This window comes from Porites lutea, chromosome 12 (genome assembly GCF_958299795.1).
Source record: "Porites lutea chromosome 12, jaPorLute2.1, whole genome shotgun sequence".
In the NCBI taxonomy this organism is placed as follows: Eukaryota; Metazoa; Cnidaria; class Anthozoa; order Scleractinia; family Poritidae; genus Porites; species Porites lutea.
This window is the reverse complement of record NC_133212.1, coordinates 3,506,737-3,524,846: the sequence shown is the minus strand read 5'-3', so window position 1 is coordinate 3,524,846 and position 18,110 is coordinate 3,506,737. Positions and strand designations below refer to the sequence as shown.

The window sequence follows — 18,110 nt, the reverse complement described above, 5'->3', positions numbered from 1 at the left end:
GAGTTTTTTTCCGGCAAGTTTTTCTGGCCTCCGTTTTGACAGTATTCTTTGTAAACTGTCGCTCAGCTCGGCTGTTCTACTTTATCTACCACATGTTTGAATGTAGTATAACGTACTGTTATATCTCTCGGTGCACGGCCGGAACAGCCAAAGCAAAAATGTTTTTTCGATTCATGTTGTACTGCGTAGTGGAGCCGAAATACCTTTAAAACTTAATTAGTCTTTTTTTCTCTCTTTTAGTAAACTCACGTCAAATTCAGTTGGGGGGGGGGGGGGGGGGGGAGGTAATCTCGGGGGCCGTGTTCTTGTCAGTTTGCCTTTTGCTGAGATTTGTTTTGTTGTTTATTCCCCTTCAGTCCTTCGATTATCTTACCCTCTTAAATATAAATACCCAGGTGATACCAGGAGCACTCGCTACTCTTGAATCAAGAATACGATGATTCTTTCCCTTTTTGGCGAAGGATGGTAAGGGCTGGGAGCAGGGGGATAGGGGTGAGAGGAAGGAGAAGGGGGCGCAAAGCCTTAATGTCGATAAAGTGGTTGGCGGTGACTCTTTTGAGTTTCGCGCTTGCAGACACTCAGCGCAGCCGATATCCACAACGCCCCTTGGATCGAGCCTGCGCAGAAGCCTAAGGAGGCAATCTTTAAGAGATTAATAAATTATACGTTGTTTCAATCTTTATCGTGTGCGACCAGCGCTTTTGTGAGGTGCATGCAACTTAATCGTAATGAAGTGGTTGTGGTTCTTTCTATAAGACTAGTTTTTGAGTCCCTTGCTTGCAAGGAAGGCATCCTGGTTGGGCTCTCGGCCAAGAAAGTTCTTAAGCATGTCAGAGGCATCCTAAAAAAGAAATAGGACATTTAGAAGAAAAGCCGGGAGGAAAGGCGAAAGGGAAAAGGGAATGCGGGCACGCGAAAGAACGAGGGAGTTCCCTTTCTCCCCCCGTGATCTCACACGCTAGAATTTCCCCTTCCCTTCCCCCTTTAAGCGCCTGTCATGCAGGGGAAAGGGAAGAGGGAATGCGGGCACGCGAGAGCACGAGGGAGTTCTCTTTTCTCCCCCCCGTGATCTCGCACGCCCGAATTTCCCTTTCCGTTCCCCTTCAAACGCCTGCCACACAGGCTAAAGAAAAAATATCAAAACAATTGAGGGAATCCTCGTAATTGAACCAATAATTATGTATCTTCAACACGTTATATAAGCATCCGAGTACACGATTGACCCCCCATTGCGGGATAAGCTTGCTTTACGCAATTGTGTCAATTTTAGCTTTCTTCCTTTAATCTGAGGAAGTATTTGAGGGCACTTACCAAAAAAGCTGAAGTGGACGGCAGGACAAATCACTTTGAAACTTAAATAAGAGTCCTTCCTCTAATTTTTCGCTAAAACCCATCACTGCCGTTCATACTATTTAAGAAGAACAGACTAATCCGGCTGGGGTGTCCGAGCGGTCATTTCTAACAAATGGTAATTGTTGGTACCCCCCACCATTCCCCGACCACGCACCTCACCACTCCCCGACCACGAGATTCTATTTTCTGGCGTCTTATAAGACCGATTGTTTGAACAAAGTCAAACTTTGACCGCGATTTAGAGCAACCATCGGAGTCTACATGGGTTTTTATCGAGGAAGCATAACTGAAGCTTTCAGAGTCTGGCCCAGGTTGTTCAAACGTTGGATAGCGCTATCCACTGGATAAATCGCTATCCAACTGATAAGTATTAGGGAAACCATTTGCGCTATCCACTGGATAGAGATTTAACCAGTGGACAGCGTTATCATCCTTTTGAACAACTGGCGGCTGTTCAAACGGTTGTTCAAACGTTCGAGAGTACTATCCACCGGATAAATCACTATCCAACGGGTAAGTATTACGGAAATCAATTACGCTATCCACTGGGGCCGGTGGATAGCGCTATCCAACGTTTGAACAACCGGGGCCTGGAGCCAGGTCGTTAAGCCTCTTATGCAGATAAACGCGATGTTGTTATCGATCATCCGTTTAAGTCCGTTTTAACAAACGGCCCTACTAACGTCAAGTGGATATTACGTAATTTTTGTCCATTAGTTCACGCCAGGTTTTCAGAGTGTTTTTTTTTTTAATCTTCACGTTGTAGAAGAACCGATCTTAACTCACCAATGTTCCGCCAGGCTGCAAGATGAACTTTCTGTAGTCCAGTCCAACTATAGGATTCATTATTCCTTCTTTTTTAAACCGGGTGTGGAACATGTCCATCGAGAAAACTTCACTCCACTGTCAAACAGAACAAGTTTGAAAATGTTATAAGTCGAAATATCGCGTTACTGATAAGTCAATCTCGAGGTTTAAGTCGGGAACGCTTAACACTTGCCCCCCCCCCCCTCCCCCCTATTTTTCTGTCGATCACTTAAGAGAGAGGAAACAGTTACCAACAATTCGAAAGTCGTAAAAATTATTGCGGCAAAAGACGTTTGGAAATCATATCCAGAAGTTCCAAAGAATCGATAGGATCCCACGCTTTAATTGACAGAAACAAAATATGTCTTAGTTGGTATGCAAATCCTAAGCTATCATGAAATATTTTTCGCACTCCAACTGAAATCAACTTCACGTTGATGGCATTGCCTTCCTAGATACAGCAAGAATTGAAAATTTTCTTCCCAGATAATCTTACCAGATATCCGTAGTATTGTGCATAATCTTACCAGATATCTGTAGTACTGTGAATAATCTTACCAGATATCCGTAGTATTGTGCATCATATCCTCCAGCGAGATGACCAAATGAGGCAGGCATGTTGGTTCCTGGAAATTTAATTGTACGTCAGTTGTTTGAGATGAATGCAATCCTCTCCACAAAGCCAAGTCAGCCTTCACTATAGAGAACCTAGGAGACTTGACTCTTCCCTCTACGCCTGTGAAATGTTAACGCGGGTGTTGAACTAATTAACCTGTTTAGAAGTGTGACTTGATGCTCGCATTCCAAGATTACTCGCCGGCAAAAATATTACAACAAACTGACACCTCTCTAAACCGGACAACATTTTACCGTTTTTCAATCATTCTTAGCGATTCTCCATAAGGCGGACAACTTATCCTACTTACGCTGATATGCTTCCCAACAACAAACTAAAACTGAGCAGATGTCAAGACTGATTGGAATTTCTTCTTTTAAATCGCGGACCAGAACAAAAGCAGAAACGGTATATTGAAAAACAAACAGATAGTTACGAGACTTTTTAAGCTTCTAAACCACTTTAAGTCCCAAGTGATCAACAACATTTTATTTCTTACTTTATAATACGTAATCATAAGATTGGAGTATATTAATTAATAAAATCATCCCCTGAGGTGAAATGCTTTGATCTTCAAACAAATTCTCTCCACCACTTCTTTAAGGTAATGTATAAAGATCGGTCTAGAGAATTTGTTTGTGGATATTGGGGTTTATAAAGGGTTAAGCACTAACGCCTCTTGCGATTCAGGAGCACCAACCAACCTGGAGTGGATGGGATACGAAGAATTTCGCTTGAGAGCTTAGAAAAGATCTCTGCAGTGTTAGCCTGTTCACACAAAAAAGGTGATAAAATTATTAGACTGGTTAAACTGGTTTAAGTGCAGTTCTATTCATGGTGTAAAATGGGAAGTAATTGGATCGAGATCAAGGCACAAAAACAACAGGATTGATAACCACTTAATACCAAAAGCTTCAAAAACGTTTGGAACCTTTTACGTTTGTCACGGTCGAAACTTGTTTACCTCATAAAGCTGTCTGCTGTTATTCGCGAGTCGACCAGGTAGTTAGGAAACACAAAAACACGATGGCTAGAACTTACTTAAACCCGAAGGAAAAAACGTATTTATAATTAAGTGTTTATCACAGATATTAAATTTTACAAAAGTTGATTTAATTTAATGTTTTGCCGGTGTGAATGGGGCCTTCATATTAGCATATTACTCAGCCGTTCTCTACAAATTAAAACACAACGTCAAATGTGCAAGTTGTTGTGAACTTTTAAAATCTTCCTACGAATTCACACCTCCGATTATTCAGCCTTACAAGAAAAAATTAATGGGAAACAATTCTTTTTTCAAGTGACGTTTTCCTTGCGGCCCTCGCCTTTGTAGTTGATAGCGTTCCTAATGACTAAGGTAACATACAGCTGCAGATACACTAGGCAAGAGATAAATGACTGGTTTATAAGAATCCTACTAAGAATACAGGACAAATCAAGAAGAACTTTACCTTGGCTTGAGTATGAATCGTTTGATCAAATGTCGCTAGTAGAATCTAGAGAGGAAGAAAGCGGAGCAGGTTTTTGAGTCACAGAGGAACGTGTAATGAGCAAACATTGAGTTGCGTACATTGTTGTTCTTATCTGTTCAAGATGGTTCTAACCCTTAAGACTGATTTAATCGGGCCTGAGGAGTTACATTTTAAACCTATTAAGTTGCTGAGTAGCATTTTCCTGTGGTGCTGTTTCTTCTGATGTAAAAATGTTTTTGTTTATCATTCCGTACAAGGTGGTTCTAAATACAGTGTCTGTGAATAAAAAACCCTAAGTGTAACCATTCAAATGAAAGCTACTGGGCAGTACTTTCCCGTGGTACTGTTTCTTATGCTGTACGAAGTTGTTCTCATAGCCATTCAAATGAAATCCACTGAGCAGTACTTTCCTGTGGTACTGTTTATTATGCTGTACACGGTGGTTCCTATAGCCATTCAAATGAAAGCTACCGAGCTGTACTTTCCTGTGGTACTGTTTACTATGCTGTACAAGGTGGTTTTTATAGCCAATCAAATGAGAGCTATTGAGCAGTACTTTCCTGTGGTACTGTTTATTATGGTGTAACAGGTGGTTCTAACTTTAAGAGTATAAAAGTGTAGCGACTCAAGTGAGAGCTACTGAGCGGTAGTGAGCGGTACTTTCTGCGTGGTAATGTGCGACATGCGCTGTACAATGAACTTACTTCCGAGCGTGGAAAAGGAGAATGCAGAGGATTGGCTTTTCAGCTGACATGAAAACAACAACGAGATTAAAATCGAGGGACTGTTTTCTTACTTGTCGCAGATTGAAAACTCCCGTATTAGCATTACGTGACGCTATGAGCTTCTCAAGCATTTCATCAGTAAGAGCACTAGAATCTGCAACAGAAAAATTGTAACGACATTTATAAAACTATTAGCGAGGGCAACTACAGTAAAAAACCGCGAGTAAGAACCTCCATTCTCTCCTAAGTTAGCCTAAATAGGTTCTTACATAAATGGTAATTAGCACAAATTTAGACTATTTACGTTCTTAGATAGGTTCACATTTTCAGAAGGAAAAAAATACGTTGTAGCTAAGAGTATTATTCAGTAAAATTCAGCTTCTTCCTCATTTAAATTCCGCATACCAATACATTGAAGTTGAAGTGATAAGGCACCTCCAAAGAGAATCCTGAATATTGACTTATCTTATTTGCCCATGTGTACAGAATTCTTTCAAATAGATTTCAGAAAGTAAGAACCTGTTTCAAATATTAGGCTAAACAGGTTCTTACATAGGGAGGGCCTAACTGGCCAATTTTAACCCAACAGGTTCTTTCTTGCGGGTTTTTACTGTATTCTGGTGCAAAAAGAAAGTAATCCTCTGTAAGAAGAAAACTCTGCTCTCTTCTGTATATTGTATTCAGACTCACTGAATTATCGCACCTTTGTAATGGGCTGACATGCGATGAAGAGGTTCTTTCTCCCAGCACCAGTTTTCCAACATTTGAGAAGGGGCTTCGACAAAGTCTCTTTCCACATGAGTTCCACTGTAACAACGAAACATTGTCAAGATTAAACCGTGCGAAGATCACACAAACACAAAGAACCCATTGTTTGCTGCACAAAGTAACTAGTATGTTAGCCTCACTAAAAATTAAAAAGATCTGTTTCAGCCCCCAAGTGCCAATTCAGCCCTACAACCAAAGTCTGATTCAGCCCCTACTGGAGCCATTTGAGCACAATTTAGGCCAAAACAGCTCCATCAAAAGGCTATTCCAGCCCACACTGGGGCCCATTTCAGTCCTTGGGTCCAAGTCGGCCCTAAGTAATTGGACTGTATTGGCCCTGATTTAAGGGAACCAAATTAGACTGAAAAATAGGACTGTATTTTACTCACCGAAACGGCGGAAACAGATCTTTCTGATTTCCATTGCTCGCTTGATGAAACTTAAGCATGGGTGTTTTTGAAGGATGCAAGTTCAGTTGCCTGAACTGGGAAGTGAGTCCCTTTTCCCCTTTAATATGCATTGATGCGACAAAAATTTGTATGGATTGCTAAGTATGTCTTTACTATAATAAGGGCAAGCTACCCGAAATTATGCACAAAGCTACTGCGCAAGAGGGTAATAAGTCTACTTTCACGTTGATACACGTGGATCAAAAACGTCTTCCCTTAAGCTAGCTTATGATGCCACGTACCGTAACGTCAACTGTTGAGTACAAACACATACCACTTACCTAAACAAGGCAAAATCCGTTTTTGCACATATCTGGTGCATCACGTGACCAAATTCATGAAAGAAAGTCTCCACCTTTAAAACAGCAACAAAAAAAAAGTATTAAGAAGTAAAAAATGGTCAGATGTTTTATCACTGTTTTTACCAAACCGAGCAATTTTAGAAATTCCTCAAAAAACTCAGGTAATCCACCGTTTCAAAATCAGAAAGGGCTGACTTTTCCTTTTTCTCACCAGCATTAAACATCTTTTGAAATAAATGGCTTTTGGTTTGTATAAATATGTACATCGATGTCAACTTTTGAAAAGTAATGTTAGTAAACTGATCTCCTCGCGTTTTCCTTTGCTCGCCTGAAAACCGCAAAAAAATAACGCCTCAATCTTCGATTGAATCCACAATCCAAGACAGTCTTGGATTGTGGATTCCACGCTGTGGATTCAGGATTCTGTGTCAGTGGAACTTGGAATTCTGGATTCCACAAGCAAATATTTCCCAGATTCTGGAATCCAGACTTGCTTACATGGGGCAAGACTAGGGTGGATAAAGACAAGATGGCACAAAGTGTTTTGTCTAGCAAGACGACGGACATGTTCAGCCAAGGTTCAAGTCATAATGCTTAAATCTGTAACAAGCTTGGCGTCAGTAACTAAAGGCAAGCGATACTAAAGAGTACCTACCTCTTGGTGGGTCAGCAAAGATGGGTGGTCGGCAGTTGCTCTAGTGAAGTTAGCTACCATGGCAGCAACAGACAGCTACAAAACAACCAAAGAAAGTACATTGAACCACTATAAATTATAATGCGTTTAGTCCAAAACCAGCTGCTCCCAAATGAACCCATTTCCAAATCAAGAAACTGCAGAAAACCAGCAAGACAGACCCCCGATTTTACAGTTCAATTCTGCCATGCACGTACATGATAAAAGACCTTCTTTGCCTGACTTTGAACAACTGAAATTTACACTACGGTATGGATACATATCATGTTTGTTTCTGGTACATTTGGACCTTTCATTGTAGAGACCTCTATAATAATGACACCACGCTTTTAGACAGTTCTCTAAGTCTATACATTTCTACGGCTACAATATGGACAACACAAGTAAGAACCACTCAGTGAAACCTCTTTAATATGGATACCCTTGAATTGTCCATATTGTACGTTTACAATCCTATTCATGTATTTTGAAGTCACAAAAACGATCTTCAGACCTACCTGTCTTGTTCCATCAGCCAACAAACATCCAGGCTAAACAAATAATAAGGATAATAATAATAATAATAATAACAAAATGGTTAGTCCTTTTCTACAAAAATGTAACTATGCCACTCTTGCTCCCCAGGTTGGGTTTGGGTTCAAATTGCAGCAGACAGCATTGCATTGCCAACAACCTTGTGGAGGGTTATTTAATCTCTTATACCCCGTGATTACCATGGGCGTTTTTCTCGCCTGGCAGGATTCTTTGGCCAACCGTACATGAAAAGTCTCTGGCACCCACAGTACATCACTCGCTAAACTTCAGAATGCCTGACTCACCCAAGTCATCTCTCAGTTTCCTAATGATAAAAAACAAGAGAAGCGCAGGGGAGAGCGAGGACTGATATCAACCCTTGTGCTCCTTTTGGTCACGAGAATTATCCTAATAGAGACCACTGGGATGAGTCAGAGAATAAGCAGTCACTTTATACATCTTTAAAACTGCTCCCACAGTCTGAGATTAGAAATATTTGAGTTTTTGATCTGGAGTTGCTATCACTTTTTCCCGACTTGACTGTTACTTTACTTTAAGTTGCAAAGAAATGATCAATATGTGTTTCTATTCACCTGCAATCCGAAGCAAGCTGCATGACTGAATTTGCCTTCTCTTGGAAACAGATCGAGGTAGAAATAACCTATGACATCACCAGATGCCACATCTTTAACACTAAACTACAAATTAAGTTAAGAAGAATTTAATCAGCCAAATGACTATAAGCTCATAAAAGTGTAAGTTCATATACATGTATTACAACCCAGAAGGATTATTCTCTATATGTTTCTTAGCCTGCCTAGCATGGCGGTTTTGGTTGGGCCACAAAGTAATAAAGGCGGGTGATGGCAGAGAAACCGCGAGGAGATTGGGGCGGGTGGCATTCAGTAATGTGTCCGGCAAAACCGCCATGCTACACAGGCTATACTTTTCTGTACAGGGTATTTGTCAACAAAACTCTAAAACCCTCAAGCACCAATAATAATAATTTATTATACCAGGCCAAAAATGTTTACCTACATTTGGCAACCCTCCATTTGACAAGCTGCAGAAATCTGCATCCTTTGCCACCCTTAATCCCAAATCTCTACTTCTTGACATCTTTTGTAACCTCTTCATTCCCTAAATAAATTCATTGTGCCACATACCAGGCCAAAAAGAATTCCCCTCAACCACTTTCCCTGATGTTGCATTTCACACATTTTCCTTCACCTTTTTTTTGAATGCCATCAGTAATACGTTTTTCTCTCTTCAACATTTTTCGTGATGTTTTGAAGAGATCCCTTTTTTTTGCACAGAAATTAAAGAAGCAGTCCCGTTTATCTTTTTTTATACTTCAATATCAAACAAATTTGCGCTTACCATCTGAATGTCCTTGTGCCACACATGAGGGTTTTGAATTTCCTCAAAACGTAGACCTAATAGCTCCTACGAAAAATAGTTATTTTAAAACGATAATTCTACTGTCACAAAAAAATGTGATAATTATTTTAAAGCACATATAAGTTGCTGTATGCAGAAGAGAACACAATAACAATCTCTTTAAAATGTTATACAAAATTCAAAAGTCCAGAAAAAAAATACAAAGTACCTGATAGATATCCAGTAGGCCTATGGGGGAAAAAAGGAAGAAATATTCAATAGAGCGCATTTTTTAAAAAATTGCAGAAGTTTGAGAAAAACACCAAATCTTCTGTTAGACAGAGGTTCAGAGTGGTACAGGACACACCCTACCTCTGTCCCACTCTTCATCTTTTTCTAATTTTTCTGTGAGACTGTCAATTGGCGAGTTGAAAAGGCAGCAGAAACTGGCAAAGTAGAAACTACCTTGAGGGAATGAGCCTGTAAGTTTATCACCCTTCCCAGTTTTTGTGGTGTTTTGAGCTTGGGGATGGGGATTGACCTCAACAACAACCATAAACGTGGCAGACTATCAATAGTCTACCCCCTCCCCCTCCCCCTCCCCCCCACAACTACATCGCCTGTCATCCTGGCCTCCACAGGCACTCTGCACTCGCCCCAGATTTTCTTCGCCACATGAAACCAACAATCACTCTCCAAGCTCTCCACAATCCCAAGAGAAAAAAACTGTCAACAATCTAGGAACTACACTGCTTCAGCAATACATACCTTTGGTAACTATATGAAGAGGAAAATACTCCTTCAGCTTGTTCTGATCCACTGCGTATTTTTTCTCTTCCACCATGGTCATGTAATAGCGCATATCCCAGTAGTTGATTTTGCCATCATATTTATGCCCCAACTCTTTGCACTGCAAGAAGAAGCCACAAAAGGCAAGTGAAGTGTGAGAACTGGGGAATGAGGATGCTAGAAATAACCTCACTGGTGTCGTACCTGGAAGATTCACAATTTTTTATATAAAAACTAATGAATTACCAGTCAAACATGATAACTTGACTCACAACAATAACATGCTATGTTCACATGTGAAAGAATCACCATTGTTAAGGTTACATAATAAAGGGAAATGGCTTTGTGTTACATTAGTGTGTGTATATCTCCCCTCATGTTGAAGAATACTTCCAAAGGGGGTTATTTGTTTTTCAGCATTTTAAAAAATAAGAATTGCAAATTTTGCTGAGTTTTGCCTAACGGCTTTGTTGGGAGTGAATGGTTTTATTGAGTTAACATGTGCATACCTCAGCTTCTTTCAAACTTAACATTTCTGCCAAATCCGCATCGCCAAGGGGTCTCAACTTGCTGCACAACTCTGACAGAAAACTGGAAACTGCCTCAGCTGTTTTAGACATCCGCAACTAAAATAAACAGACAGAAAAGCATATTAATATTCTATGCAGTGACAGAATCAGAAGAATGGTGGCCAGTCCCACCCCCTCATTAATCAAAATGTTGAGATGTAAACTTAATTCTTATAGTATACAACACAACTTTCATACATCACTTTATTTTCTGTTTTGAAATCTGAGACACTTAATGGCACAGCCATATATACTTGTATGTAGCACTGTACTTCCCTTTAGTTTAAATTAATAACTTTTGTTCTGCACAAAGGTTTTCCAATTTGAAATGATGAGAGAATCTCAAACAGATTAGCGTCTATCCTTTTCTCTTGAAGGCATGTGTCGCTGAGCAGGTAACACCTCAAACTCCAGACCTGAAGGTCTGCGGTTCAAGCGTCCCCCATCGCATTGTTTTCTTAGACGAGGAGCTTCACTCCACTTTGTCGTTCTTCAACCAGGTATTTAAATGGCCGGTACCGGTGACAAACTGCTGGGGACTAGTGCTAGCCCCTGCGATGGACTAGTATCCTGTCCAAGGGGGGAGGGCGGGGGGCGGGGGAGTAGCAATGCTCCTATGCATGCTTCATGCTAAGGTAACCTGGATAAGCACTGGCTGTTTGGGCCTTTGGCTTGTGGTTTCCTTTACCTTTACCTTTTTTTCTCTTGAATTTAGCCAATGATAGCTATTTGTTCTCGTTTAATCAATAATATTGTGCATGTCAGTATAACGAGAGTACTGAAATACCTCAGTGATGTAGCTTGCATGTGTGGGATAGCCAAGTAAGTCTGCCATCTACATCATAAAAGTAGCACAAAAACTATAAATGTCTAAAAATTTTGAAAACAAATTTGTTCCAATTTCTCTAAGCACTGCAAATGACAACACACATAATGTTGACGGAGATAAAGCCTGCAGAAGGTAAAAAAGGGATTTGAGTTAAAAACTTCAAACAAAAAATGGATTGCAACAACTTAAATATTTGTAGTAAACACGTAGTAAACAAAATTTCATTCACATTTCATTGTTATATAAGAAACAATTTGTAGCATACTTGCAGCTAAGGTATATAACATGGAGTGTGTATTTTGAAATAATATAAATAACATTTATTAACCATTATTATTATTATTATTATTATTACTATTATTATTATTATTATTATTATTATTATTATGCCTGCAGACTATACCTTTTTTCTAAGTTCTACAAGTTCTTCTAAAATTGGAGTGTTTTCCTGAATGCACCTGGAAAAGAAATGAATAAAAAAATCTTGATAAACAAGTCTGTCTGACCCTGTTTAAACCATGCTAGTTCACTACCTATGAGAAGAATACATGTACATGCCTTGGTCACACAAAGAGGCTCAACTAAGTCAGTCAATAAAGACAAACTCCTTCAAGCAGCAACCAAAGATGATTATCATTATAATTATCATATCATTATCATTATCAGTGTTAGTATAATACTTTCAAGTATTTCCCAGGAATTACAAAGGAAGTGCAAACCCCTGTCATTCAGAGCACAGTATCATTATCAATATCAATATCAATATCAATATCGTTATCATTATCATTATAGCTATCGTTGTCGTTATCGTTATTACTATCATCATCAATGTAAGTATATTTCCAAGGATTTCCCAGGAATTACAAGGGAAGAGCACATGCAGCAACAGAGCATAACAAACTATGTACCTCCGGTTGAATGCATATTCTATTCTTTGCCTGGTTTTTGGATTGGATGCTTTTCTTGTTATGGGAAAGTAGTGAGGATACTTCAGTGTGACTTTGTTCAAGCCAGCATCAGTCTAAATAAAAAACAATAAACTGATGTCAGTCCCACAAATGCTGTTCGCCTTGGAAACCTCATTCCTGGAGATGGGTATATTGGTGGCTTGAGTTTATTTGCTGCTGGTTTGTGTACATATACTTGAGCTGAAAAGGTAATTTTTTTCTTTAGATTCTCTAGTTTTCCCTTCTTCACAATATTTTATCTGGAGTATGGTAAAAGAAAAGTCACATTCAGCCATTGAATTGTTATTTGCTTCACTTCCAAAGCATACTACAGTCAAGCAAGATAAATGATAATGACATTTTACAACAATCTTTGTAATTATTACTTTCTGGCAGGTGCTGAAGAATCACAGGTCACTTCCAACAGTATGTTTTGAATTGATAAGAGTGATATGTATCAGATACAATATTACTGTCAGTACCTTTTCTAGACTGTTGATAAAATCCTCCTGCATACCAGCTAAACACAGGAATAATAAAAAGTTAAAAGTTTAATGGGGTTTGACAGTTGAGTGTTACTGATAGCCAAAAGGGTAAATACATGTACAAATGTAAAACAAAAGAGCAAAAAGAAATGATGACTATAGAAACAAAGAAAACAAAGGGAAAATGCAAAGAGTTACTCTGGATATAATGTTAAACCCAACAAAAATAGATGAGTTTGGGAGTTGAGGTCAGGGGATCTGGAAAGCAACAAGGCATGGGCAAGAGGTATCCATAGCAACCAACAGTAGGCAGCGACCACCAAAGGCATTGAACATTTACACTGAACAGCCTGGTTGGTGGAATACTTGCCACACCCAATACTGACAAAAAGGGAGGCGAGGGAAAATGCTAGGAATTTTTGAAGGTATAATGACCCACTTGATACAAGTCAACCACTAGCAAGCATAGAGAAACATTGCTCGACTGGAATTATCATAATATTAACTACTTTTTTGAAACAGTTCTAACTTTTAACCCTTGATACATAAATTATGTACAATTTATTGTAATTTGCCCACAGAGGAAACTTACCTAATTCTTCATTGGTAAATTCTAAGATAGTGTTCTCCTCATTCAAATTTTTGTTAAAATCAATTTCCAGACTGCTCATACGAGATTTGATTGCCTTGATTTCTTTTTGAACTTCTTCTGGTAAATGAAGACCTGGCAGATACAACAAAACAAATAAACGGCATGTGCACATGCCAGGTTGATTGCTAATCATTTTTTACATCTCCAGTCTTCAAAACTGAAAGTTCTAAATTTTCTAGGTGATGGACAACACATTTACATTAAGAAACTCGATGTATAGTATTTCAGTGAGATACACAGTACATACCATTTCTTTTACCCAGTTTGATTAACCTCTCCAAAACTCGAGAAGCCTCAGATGACAAAGGCCCTATATTTCTCTCCTATGGAGAAAAAAAATTATACATGAACTTACAACGTACATGCATGATTAACCCTTTAAACCCTAAGATCAAAATTGAGATTCTCATTTACTGTCCCTATACTTTTTCAATAGAAGTAGTGGGGAGAATAATTTTTGATAATGATGACATGGAATCATCAAAACGTCCCGGGTGAAACTTTCAATTTAACAATAGTAGTATGAGAAAAAGGACCAATGACATGGAATAGTACCTCTGATCTGTAAGCAGTTAAAAAAACCCTAGTCATGGATCAGTAGTCAGCAAAAGAGTGGTTTAGTCAGCCTCTAGAGACTTTGTGTCACTGGTTTGAAATAGAGCAGCTGTATCGGGGAACGACTAAATTTTGGTCTGAAAACACAAAATAACTAATAATAACGTTTGATAAAACCTACCTTGAAAGCCACAAGATTGTCAAACACATCCTTTCTCATACTGAAAATGAGGGAAGATTAAATGCAATGTCAGATAATTTCCTTATGATTAAATTTTGTACAGTGTATAGGTTCTGTTCAGTTTCTGTTCAATTTCTTTTTTTCCGTTTGTTTAAGTGCGCAATGTACTGCTATACACAGAGATGAGGGAAAATACAAATCAAGAACAAAACAAAAAAAATAAATTAAACCATTATCACACACAGGTATAATATGCACTAATATGATTTCATTAGCAGACAAAAGGTGAACAAATACAGGGTGTCCAGCGGCATGGTTGCTCAAAAAAATAGGAAAATAGGAAACTCAGGATTGAGAAAACAGGAGAAATAGGAAACTTTGCATTAAAAAATAGGAGAAAAATAGGAAAATCAAAAGTACTTTCGTCGACAAAGATAGCTTCCCTGTACTCCATAAGGGTTATAATAAAGGCTACGAGTCCTCAGATTCTATGTTCACAGGATTTAGATCAACTTTCGTGGCTACGAAGGAGTGAAAATCATCAGTAACGTTTAGTTTATTGGCTCTGTTACGCTGTATCAAATCGGAATGATATGACTGACTACAGGTCGAGGTGGTTCTATAATCAAAGGTGATCATATGGAAATCCCCTTCAAGTTGACGGCAAATCTTTCAAAAGCTTTGAAGAGTGAAATTTCTTAGGATAGAAATTTCTTACGATTGAGTTGTCATTGAAGGATATCGAAAAAAGTCCTTTGGAAAGCTTTCCTTCCATTAATCTGCAATCGGTGGCTGGTTGAGAATATGGTTGTTTGAGTCAAGAGACCGCGTAATTTTAAGTACGGAACCAGGCTCTCCGCGGTGTATGCAAAATGACGCTGGATGATTTTTCTGGCCTGTGTTGTGAGAGGACAACTTGATTCTGTTTTCAGTTTCAAAGATGAACATAAAAGCGAGCAAGACTTCAAAATAAAATATAACATGTACAGTTACTGAAATGCAGTTTCAGTGAGCTATGCAAAATATTTAACAATTATTCCTCGAGCCCGAATGGGCTTTGAGTCAATAGCGGCCGAATGGGCTATTGGCTCAGAGGAAATGAGGGCGAGAGGAATAATTGTTTTTGTAAAATCCAACTGGTTGGTCAAAAATATTGAGAATAAAAAAATTTTACCTAGTTAAAGCTAGACTTTAATCCTTTTTTGCCGCCAAAAAGCCCGCACTTTTCGCTACTAGTGGGCTATAACATATAGCCTAGTAGTAGCTCAACCAATCAGAACGCAGCACTGATAATAGATCAGTAGTTGGATTTTACTAATATTCAATAGTCACGAGGACTATAACACTTCATACAATACATGCAAGTGCACGAAAAAATTATACAAAACGTAACAAAAAAAAATGTTAACCGAACTCTCATAGGCAATAGAGGTCATGGAAAGAACAAATGCAACTGTCATTTTTACTAATATTAGAACAACAAAGTCAACATGCTACTTGCTTTATCATAAATTTCACTCAAAAACACATACAACTATAATTCCATTTTCAATTTTGTTACAAATTTTGGCTTCACCAGCCAAAAAATAGGAAAAATAGGAGGTTTTAGTCTAAAAATAGGAGAAAATAGGAATGGGCTCAAAAAATAGGAAAAAATAGGAAAAAATAGGAACTGGACACCCTGCAAATAATAATAAATTGTATGGTACAAAATATAGTAGACTATAGCATTATAATGTATAATGCAATACCTGACTTCAACTTCAAATTCAGACAATTTTCTATCAGCTTCAGTACTTGCAGTCCTGATTTCCCTGTCTAAAGTAAAAATAATATTGGTAATTTTAACAGATAAGTCCTGTTACAATTAAGGTATGATGGTAATTATTTTAAGCAAAGCATTTTTTTTTCTGTCGATCATTGATCCTGTTATATATTTAATTTGCCTTACTGAAATATAATTTACAGTGATATTTATCTTTTAATAACTTTTACACTGCAAGAAACAGCTCTAATACTGAAAAAAATTATCAGAGTATTGTCAGTGATAAAAAAGCAAATTCTCCTCAAAATGTTGTGGTGAGGTTCTCCCAACATTTTTGCACAAACAATATTATATAGCGTAATATCCTAGGGCATAAACTTTATAATTAGACTAAGACGGCAATGTCTGTAACAGAAACATGACATTTAGGGGTTCAAAATTGGACAATTTTTATCCACACTCCTTCTCTCCCTCCCTCCCAGCTTAAGATGGCTGCAATCCGAACCCTCAATTTATGTCAGCGCCCTTTTCAAACATCGTGTGAAGGGTCAAAATTTATCGGCTTCTTTGAAGAAAAAAACTTGGGGGGATGGAACATCCCCTAGCCACTTAATAGGTGGTCTTAATGGTGGTTCAACTGTATTTTTTTCAGATTCTTTTAATACCGTTTCCACCAGAAAAAGTGGTCTTCCCTTGACAGCTGGAGTGAAATTGAAGTTTTGGATCTGTGGGAGTGGGACTTGTGCCCAAGGCATGAGAGATTAAGGTACCGTAAAATTCCGAAAATAAGCCCCTCCATGTATAAGCCCCTCCAAATATAAACCCCCCAAACGGGTAACGCAAAAAATCCCCCGTTAAATCGCCCCTCCAAATATAAGCCCCCCAGGGGCTTGTACTTGGAAAATTACCCTCAAATACAAAGTAAAACAAAGCAAAAACGGTAAATTTACTTCCAACTATAACGCTAGCCCAATCAATTTAGAAACGCAAATTTCCCTCCGTAAATAAGCCCCTCAAAAAGGGCCTTTGAAAAGTATAAGCCACGGGGCTTATTTTCGGAATTTTACGGTATAAATATACAAGTTAAATAGGATCAATTATTAATGAATGAGGCTGAGTAGGATATGAAGAATTAAGCAGATTGAGGAGGGTGTTACCGAAGGCCTCAAAATAATTCCTAGTTTAAAAATATAGCTAAAACATGCTTATCTGCATCGATGTTAAGTTTATCTTTGATAGTGTACGTTTAGGTTTGTCCGGCTCCCCAAATATTCTCCAAATAGCAGATGTCGACCTCCGAGTTGTCTTCTTGCTGTTTTTGCTATGTTTTTAGCCATTATTTCGCCTAGTTCCAGCTGTAGTTCTTACTCTTGATATGAGTGAAGTGTCTGCCATTTTTTAAAATTTCAACTCAACCTCGTCCCCAGGTCTTCTCGGTTAACAGTGCATTAACCTGTAGAAGGCTGCATTTTTGACGTCATTTCCTCGTTTAACACAAAAATAATTCTTCCAGATTTGGTCATCAGTAACTGGTTATGGTTAATTATGCGTGTGCTTTTAGCCAATCAGAATTGGGGATATATTTTGAATGAATAATATATATTTATTGTTTTACCTGTGGACACATGCTGAGGAAAATCCAGGTTGGATTTTGCAGTATGATATTCAGCTGTGTCATCAGATAAAGCCTAGACAAAAGACAACCATAGTTTCACAATTCCTTTTAATTTGCAGATTATTACTACCTGTATGTACACAACTATCACAGTTATATCAGTCTACCATCTTTAACGCAGGAGTCAAATTTCATATCACGCGGGCAAAGCCAAAAGTAAAAGTTCAAAGTTGCAGTTTGATGTGAAGATCACGATGTGTAAAAAAAAAACTAAATTTGCCCATATTTAGTACGTCGTTGCGAAATATTCCAACAAAAGAACCACTTGTGCGGTCAGGCTTGCAAAACAACAACACGCAACCGTTCATGTGCTCAAAACTCACTCTTACAGAATCAAAAGAGATTGCAGCACGTGGACAGTTCGTGCGCCACGGGAAGAAATAAAAAATTGGATAGACAAAGCAGTTGGTAAACACGTTTATACCTTCAAGCAGTTTTCGTACGTCAGTTCCTCAGGTCTCAGCGCACCGACAGCATTGTAAACTTTCCTAGAACGCTCGATAAGCTCGTCCGTTCGTTTTAAGATCTCTTCAGTGGATAAATTCCAGTCTAATTTCACTCCTTCCGCGACCGCCGCCATTATT

General features: G+C 38.5%; 1 protein-coding gene across 2 annotated transcripts; it reads right to left on the bottom strand.

Moving 5' to 3' along the window:
* Window positions 1–660: 660 nt before the first annotated feature.
* Window positions 661–18,106, bottom strand: LOC140921143 (thimet oligopeptidase-like). Of its 2 annotated transcripts, XM_073371108.1 has the most exons (25): window positions 17,951–18,106; window positions 17,467–17,539; window positions 15,838–15,904; window positions 14,087–14,126; window positions 13,598–13,673; window positions 13,291–13,422; window positions 12,696–12,733; window positions 12,175–12,287; window positions 11,670–11,724; window positions 11,225–11,272; window positions 10,378–10,494; window positions 9,848–9,989; window positions 9,309–9,328; window positions 9,080–9,145; window positions 8,293–8,397; window positions 7,684–7,716; window positions 7,148–7,222; window positions 6,472–6,545; window positions 5,677–5,780; window positions 5,045–5,127; window positions 4,228–4,272; window positions 3,481–3,544; window positions 2,719–2,786; window positions 2,140–2,256; window positions 661–841 (listed from the first exon to the last, which is right to left on the bottom strand). In XM_073371108.1, exons 1-25 carry the CDS (start codon window positions 18,104–18,106, stop codon window positions 758–760), a joined length of 1,995 nt encoding a protein of 664 aa, XP_073227209.1. In that variant the 3' UTR covers window positions 661–757. The 2 variants fall into 2 exon arrangements, 1 of the variants encoding a protein (XP_073227209.1); XR_012163995.1 differs by lacking the exon at window positions 3,481–3,544.
* Between the last annotated feature and the right edge of the window lie 4 nt (window positions 18,107–18,110).